Here is an 8,223-nt window from a genome sequence, read left to right on the forward strand (position 1 = left end):
AGAGCATTGCTGAAGTATTCCGATGTTTTATTTGTATGGAGAAATTGCGTGATGCACGTCTGTGTCCTCATTGCTCCAAGCTGTGCTGTTTCAGTTGTATTCGGGTGAGTCTGCTTATTATAGTTTGTTCTTGTAAATGTATGAACTTTAAAACTACTTATTTTATGAACACATTCTTGGTTTCTTTCTCCTTTACCTGGAGTTCCAAGGATTTCCTGTCCTGTGCCCTTTAGTTTCTCTTCCAGAATCTTTTACAACACCCTGAGGGAAGATAGGCAGGCTGTGCATTGTGTTCAGTAGTGCTAATTATAGAGACTATCTGGAATAATTGCTTTTAGGAAACAGACATAGAATGATCTCTTCTTTAGCATCTCTTGAGAGTTAGTGGTGCCTGGATGGAAGACAAAAGTTGGGACAGGAATCAAATGCTGACTTTACATGTGTCAGTACGGAGCACTGGAACGTCATAACATCACCTCTTGTTATCTTGGAAATGTCTTTAAACACCAAACTAGTATGATATGATCAGATAGGGGCTAAATCTTTCTTGAGGGAGTCTGGTATAGCAGGTTGAAGCAGCATCTGAAGCACCTCAATTCATTTATTAAGGTCATGGTTGCCAACGTGTAGTGCTTCCTTTCCGAGTCCACATGCTGTGGTAGTGCAGTGGGAAGAGGGTTCAGCTGAGGATTTCAGACCTCCAGTAGTATCTCCAGAAATCGGCACAATCCTCGTTTTGCTTTGAAAGCTCTGACAAGAACTTTAGGTGAAGGATTCGCATTACAAACTAGGAATGTTAGATGACATATTGTTGCTGGGTGGTGAGAGATTATTCATGAGAATCTTTAAATGTAGTAGTGAGCTGACAAATATAAGCCCTTCCACTGCTGAGCTTTTACACTTGTAAGTTGTAGTGGGCAGGTGAAATTCTTTCCTCAGTGACTTGTCTTTGGAGCTTTCTGGAAGAGAAACATTCAGGGGGTCCTTGTGGATTTGATCAGTGAACTGCAGGTATCTGCCTCAAGTATAAATAGCTCGAGAGGAAGAAATGAGTTACCTTGAAGACTAATAATTTAGACTGCGAAAATATGCTTGTTCTATCTTTTGCTTTCTTTTGCTGAAACATGCTCTTTAGTCTGTGGCCATAGGAGTCTGTGCCAGGTGTGTGGTTTCTAGTAGAATATTTGGTACCTCAAAATTCTTTGCATAATTTTAACTGAAGTGTCTTTGGCATCTACAGAAAAGTGGGTGTGCTCTGTTACTAAGATACAAATAGCTTCTTCTGTGACTAAGTGGTTGAACAGTTAAATTACAAATCTGCAAGAAAAGGAAAAAATACAGGAATAAAAAGATAAAACTCCTAATTAACGATAGAATGTACTTGCTTGCAGTTCTCTTCTTACAGTATCTTTAAAAATGTTTTTCCTTTTTCCTTCATAGCGTTGGCTGACTGAACAAAGAGCTCAGTGCCCTCACTGTAGGTAAGGTATTTTTAATACCAGAAACAGATTATCGGGAGGTGGGTGTACTGTCCTGTTATGATTGATATTTTTTTTTCAGTGCAGGTTGCACTAACTTTGTAAGCTTGATTTCTGAGACCTGCGTGCTGTTACTGTAAACATTTACTCTGGTATAATACTTATTCTAAAATTTGTTATAGTTTTGTGACAGGCTAAGCAAGATCTCTGTGCTTCCCCTATGCCACTGCTGTTTTCAGTGCAAGTAGTTGGTGTAATAAGAGTAACTAGAGAGTATTCCCCTTAGAACTCTTTATATGCTTCTTGTAAGAGTCAGAGACCAGAAACTTCAGTTTTCAGACTGAAATGTGTGCTTTTTTTATACCTATCATTTGTGAGAGTTACCTTGTGTTGCAGCTTTGTCTGAGAGGTAGCTGAAATGTGTTGTTTGGGTTTGGTTGGGTTTTTTCAATGCAGTGCCCTACCCCAATTCCCCCTTAGCACTTCTAGTCCTTGAGTACCCAGCAGTTCTATCTCTTGATAGACCAAAAATTGGAAGGTAGCGTATTTTTTTCCCCTAAGGGAAGGGAGGTATTTAAAACAACCAACCATTTTTTGCAGAACTTTTTTTAATATTCAGCTTTTAAAGTATTCAATCAATAGCTCTAAGGAGGATCCGTAGTTTGTAAGGAGGTAAATATATTGACATTTTGCAGAGGGGATAATTGAAGCATTGCAATGGAGATAGTTGAATAATGGGAGAAATTGAAGAAGCACTGAGAAATGATTTGCCCAGCGTTATCCAGGAGCCTATCAAGAAATCTGGAAATAGTTCTTGGGTTCCCCATGTAGCTACTCTGATGTCACTGTGGGGTGGTTCCTGCCTCTCTCCAGCCCCCAAACGAGCAAATCCACTTAAAACATCACTTTTTTTTTTTCCCCCCTTATTTTCTGAAATAGCGGCTGCTTTTTTTTTTTTTCCTGTGACTTTTCTGATAGTGCAGAATTGATGAACTGAATTCAGTGTTTCTCTTGTAGCTCCTGGAGCTGAGTTCTTGCTCTAACTCTAGCAATGCTTCTTGCAGAGCCCCGCTGCAGCTACGAGAGCTCGTGAACTGTCGTTGGGCAGAAGAGGTCACGCAGCAGCTTGATACGCTTCAGCTGTGCAATCTCACCAAGCACGAGGAGAACGAAAAAGACAAGTAAATGGAGCGTTCTTCCCATAAAGCGTTTTGCAGTTTGCTTTATATGAGCAGGCTTTTCATTTCAGTTCATCATAAGAATCAGGAAACTGATAACTTTTATTTACTTCAAAGCTGAGTTGTGCTCGCTGTCTGACTAAAAGTTAGAGTTCATTTCTGTCCTACTTAATGGAACGAGAAAAGCTCTTCAGTGTCTTTGCCTAGAAAACTACTCCTATTTCTGTTTTGACTTAATAAAGTTAAAATGAGAGATAAGGGGAAACATGAAGGGTGGTAATACTTCATATGCCTCTTAGCCCTTCTTAATGACTGTACATTAAGACTGTGGGTGCTGATGTGGTATCTCGGCGCATAAAAGCAGAGAAGCTGTTCTGAGAAGATATCTTCTAGTCCCTTGCGAAAATATAATCGATAAACCCAGTTTGAGATCAAAGAAAATATATAAAGTCCCCCAGAAAGCACTGCTATTGCTGTATTTGTCACGTTACTGCTGTTTGTTCTCCTTCCTTGTCTTTAGAGCCTCAGGTATCTTCTGATATATTCTCTTCCTAGAGAAGTACCAACAACTGTTGGTACTTTCTCAGCAGGCTTTTCTCCTGTTTTTATCTTATTACCGGTGCTATTATGTGTGTTAAGATACATTCTGGAGATTTGCAGGAGAAAAGTGTGATAAGAAGCATTGAAAAATGGTCAGGGACTAATTATGTGTTCTCTGCCTGCCTCCTCCCCATGTTCCTGAATGCTGATGGCGGGGGAAGGGAGAGGCATGTATTTTAGGTCTGTGCTTGGTTTGTTGATTCATTCTGTTCCTGAAATTTTAAAAAATGACAAAGATCAGTTTGTCCAAAAATCTTATGAGCTGTTGCTCTGTGTTTACCTCAGGTCGTGTATGATCAAGATTTTCATAATGTGAAGTATTAACTTTGGGAATTCTGAGCTTGATTTATTGATGATATCCTTTATCTGCTGGGTAAAAATCCAATTTTAGTAATGTACTTTCTCTCCGTGAAGTAATTCCTGAGAGAATACAGAGAGCAACATTTATTTTGCAAACGGTTTTTACTGACTATGAGTAGTAGTATTGCAAAACTGTGCTGATGTTTTGTGCTTTACTCTCAGTATCAGGTAGCAAAACAAGTGAAGATATTAAATAGAGTTTGCAGAAAATTCATAGCTATTTTCTGTTGATGCTACGTGTATTTTTTTTGATTAAGGTGTGAAAATCATCATGAGAAGCTTAGTGTTTTCTGCTGGACCTGTAAGAAGTGTATCTGCCACCAGTGTGCCCTCTGGGGGGGAATGGTAAGAAGAGACTTAACTTGCTTATATGCACATGGTATGCTACAATAAGGGGCTGCAAGCATGATGTTTGACAGCAGTTTGAAGAGTTAGAAATGCTCTGAAACTGTTACGGCTATTGAATTGCTGTGCAAATACTGTAGTTGCATGTGTATTGATAATTTAATGTGAACGTTGGTTGTGGAAGGCGATACCTTCTGTTTATAATTAGAGAAGCACAATGACTTTTTGCCAAAAGAAGGTCAGAATTACCTTCCTTGTTATAAACTTCATGATGTCTTGGACAAACTTTAGATGGTGGTGAGAATTTTATGGGAAAGGACAAGCTTTCTCAGAAAATATAGATACTTATTTTATTTAAATGTTCTTGCCTGTAATCTTGAATATCTTCAAAGTTATATTAGTAGCACAATTCAACACGCTGTTTATTATCCTTTGAGTGTTTCAAGGAGAGACTGCTGTCATTGTTTGGAATATAAGTGGTTAACAGCATGCTGCCTTTGTTTGGGAAGGGTGTTTTAAATAATAAAAAAAATAACCCTTCTATCATTATTTGATTTCTTAGAGAATTGCACAGTGAATGAAACAGTATATTTTTGGAGGACTGTTGAGCCTCCAAATAACTCTTGACAGGAAGCTTTGATGGTATGAAAGCCAAATTCATGACTTATGAAGGGAAGTGAAAGACAGACTTCCTACGTACAATCTGCTCTGGAACTTTTCCAAAACGAGTGATACAGTAGGAGGCTTTCTTCCCCTCTCAGTAATTTAATAGGAGTGGAATAAATTTAAAATGAGATGCTCTATTATTCTCCACCTCCTTCTCCCCGTTTTTCTTTTTTGACAGCATGGGGGACATACTTTTAAGCCACTGGCAGAAATCTATGAGCAACACGTCACAAAAGTAAACGAAGAAGTGGCAAAGCTTAGGAGAAGACTCATGGAACTGATCAGTTTGGTGCAAGAAGTGGTAAGAAATTGATCCTAGATAATGTTGAGGTTTTTTTCTGTAGTGCTTTACTGTCAAAGGGTAGCTGTGAAGCGGGAAATGGAAGTAGTACACCATTTCATATGCTCGTGATGTTTTCGGTACCTGCGCAGAAACTGTTGCTTCTGTGAAGATAATCAGATCATCCCGTAGAGAAACGTGTTTACTTTTTAGTTACAATCTTTTTATACAACGTGGAAAGATCAACGTATTCTCAATACTTGTTTTTGTAGTTGCCAGACGGAAAAAGGTGGGAGTTAGGTAGCAGGGAATTTTTCTTTTGGTGTATGCTATTTAAAAGCTAGAGTTGCACGGTTCTTTGAAAGATACATTTTTGTCAATGCTCATAAAAGTGCAGCCTGCCATGCTAAACAAGTATAAAAATGCTTTATTCTAACAGAGCTTATTTTCCTTTCTTTTGGAGAATAAACTCTTGTGTATATTTGAGTCTACTGGATGGGCTGTGAAGTAGCTCACTGGTTAGAGATAGGAAATTTTTGCACCTCCTTTTTTTTTTCCCACTAGGGGTAAATGAGTTAAACATCCAAATATTGACATATTCAGTTTTGGCAGTTCCAGTGGGAATTCCAACAATTCAGTACAGTTTCTTGTGTTCTAGGAAGGATTATTTTTGTGTTCTGCTGAATGCCGTTACATTTCTTGTGTAGTCTTTGTGTGAATAAGGTGGGTTTTTTTTGAACAAATTTCCATGTAGTTTTTGTCTGTGCTGTTGTTCGGGTAGTTGTTTGACTCGTGCAGTGGTAGGTCAGCTCTGCTATTTTTGGGCTACTTGTAAATAATTGTGAAACATTGAGAGGATTGCAGCCTTTACCTTCCAGGGTGAAGGGTGCAGTTTTTATCAAATTATTCTTGTTACCAAGAAAGTAACTTTTCTGTGCTTCTCAAGTTATAGAAGAGAAACTGGCAGTTGTATTTACAAATTTTGGTACTAAAGAAGCTCCATATGACAAATCTCTCTGTAATGAGAAAATGTTGCTCAACTTTACTGTTAACCTTTGGACACCCACCAGAGGGCACGCTTAGGTGTTCAGCAAAAGTCAAAGGATATTTACAACTGGTAACAGGAATAGCCTGTAATACAGCTCATCTAAAACCACGTTTCTCTTTTCTTATTTTAAGCATGTAAGATTCAGTAAGACCAGGGCTATTTTCTTTTTTCCCTCATAGAAAAATAGGGCTGGAGGGGACTCTAGGGAGGCTTAGGCATTTCTGGGGTCTGAGAGTGGAGTCTGTGTAAAATGAGTGAAAGACTCAGTGTGAAGGCTTTGTTTTTTTCCTGAACCCTGTTTTAGGAGAGGAATGTGGAGGCGGTGCGTAGCGCGAAGGATGAGCGAGTTCGGGAAATCAGGAATGCAGTGGAGATGATGATTGCCAGGTTAGACACACAGCTGAAGAACAAGCTTATAACATTAATGGGTAGGTATTTGCCTGATTTATTATGTGTAGGAGCAATATATTAACAGTGTGCAAAGAAATCTGTGGAGAAACTTTCTTGCCCTGGGAGTATGACTCCTTACCCACTTTGCGGTGTTAAGCACGTTAACTGCTGACAGAAAGCTACCTACAGCAAAGCTTTTAGTTAATTATGTAGTTACTGTGATGTTAGACATAACCTGGCTGTGTTCTGTGAGAGACTCCTCTCTAACAACTTGGAGAATGTTTCCATCTGATTGGAAGACGTTTAGTACCTTTCACTTAAAGTGCGTTTACACCATAATTTGTGTTATTCAAGAAGCCCATCGTTGTAATTTGACATCTTTGGAATATATACTTGTTCAAATTTTAAAAAATTATATTAAAAATATATATGAGATGTCTGGTGAGCAACAGTTCAGATCCATACGTACAGGCAGCCTCGTCTGCAAAGGAATAACGTGGCATCAGGAATCAGAGCTGCTCGTTTGGCTCCTGACACTTGGTAACCAGGGGCTGGTCACTTTAACTCTCCTTTGGTATGAACAGAGGTGAGAAGACGGGTGGGATGCTTACATGTGTTGAACCTTACGGAAGCAACACTACTAAAAATGAAGTGTAGCTTTTCATGAGAAGAATATTCCTCAGCTGGCTGTAACTCTGTGCGTGCTTTGCTCAGCTGATTTTTCATCTGCCTTGGTTGTTCCACGTGTGCTTTCATTTCCGTAATGCATCGATAGGAACACGTAGTGAAGGTGGCAGCTTGGGATCTCAGTTTCTTGAGACACTCATGAAATGTTAAATTTATGACCTTAGTTTTGCAAGGTATGCAACCAGTAGATCAAAGTACCCAGACAAATGGGTCCTTGACCTTGTATCTATGTACTTGTCTCAGAAATAAAAGTAAGGCAGTAAAATAACTGTGCTGAAATTGTATTTCTGATGCTTGAAATCTCGGTGCACAGATAGACACACACCCCGCCTCTCCCTGCCACCCACCCAAAGAAAACCTGAAATGTTCATGCTTGGAAAATATCCTTAGCCTTGATAAAGCTTGCTTTTATTCTCTTAGTTCATTTCTATTAAAAACAAAGCAACATAATAAATATTTATTAGATTATGTTTCAAGTTCCTCTTCAAATTCATGTCAGTATTTCAAAATCTTTGCTTTAAGTTAAATCCATACGTTCATACATATTTTGTGTCTATATTGAATGCAGTAATCAGTCACAAGATTTGTTTTAGTGTGTACTAATTAAAGATAAGCCTTAAAGCTATGGTGGAACATCTTTAATTATTTGCACGTACAGGTTAACGTTTTGTCCACCTAACACCTTTTTTTTCCTAACAAATGCAAAACACTTCTCAGGTATGTAACGTATGATGGGAGACCAAGTAAATCCCCTTGATAGAAAACAGACAAATATGACTTTTTTTTTATTCTTTCTTGTCATGATCTTCATGCCAGTTGAAATGCAAAAACAAGTTTAAACATTGTTTGTTCTTTTTTGTAAAGAAAACTCTTAAACATCAAAGTCAAGAGAAATGGTGGCTTTTAGGAGAAAAGTATCAGCTAATATAAAAGAGATGCTTGTCTGGAGCGAATTCAGGGAAGTCAAACCTGCTTTTTTTTGGTCTAAAAAAGCACCCCAGAACAACAAATCTGCCATTTCTAGGACACAAGAGTGTTTCATTACTGTCTTAACCTCAAGCGAGTTCTTCACTACAGCTCTAATTAAAAACGTAGGCTTGCTTTTAAAATGCTTTCTCAATCACCCTTGGTATATTTAGAAATCCTTTACTTTTAGTAGGTTCTGGGGCAGCTTCCAGGTGGGTGGGTGGG

General features: G+C 38.6%; 1 protein-coding gene across 4 annotated transcripts in view; it reads left to right on the forward strand.

Moving 5' to 3' along the window:
* TRIM37 (tripartite motif containing 37) overlaps positions 1–8,223 on the forward strand; it is a 28,896-nt gene continuing 20,673 nt past the window's right edge. For all 4 annotated transcript variants that reach the window (XM_026861435.1, XM_026861438.1, XM_026861436.1 and 1 more), the window contains exons 1-6: positions 1–104; positions 1,441–1,481; positions 2,543–2,659; positions 3,874–3,961; positions 4,806–4,928; positions 6,260–6,383. In XM_026861435.1, coding sequence (XP_026717236.1) covers positions 36–104; positions 1,441–1,481; positions 2,543–2,659; positions 3,874–3,961; positions 4,806–4,928; positions 6,260–6,383 — 562 coding nt within the window. In that variant the 5' untranslated portion in view covers positions 1–35. The remainder of the gene's footprint in view (positions 105–1,440; positions 1,482–2,542; positions 2,660–3,873; positions 3,962–4,805; positions 4,929–6,259; positions 6,384–8,223) is intronic.

Source organism: Athene cunicularia, assembly GCF_003259725.1.
Source record: "Athene cunicularia isolate RWA chromosome 19 unlocalized genomic scaffold, athCun1 chr19_part1, whole genome shotgun sequence".
Classification (NCBI taxonomy): domain Eukaryota; kingdom Metazoa; phylum Chordata; class Aves; order Strigiformes; family Strigidae; genus Athene; species Athene cunicularia.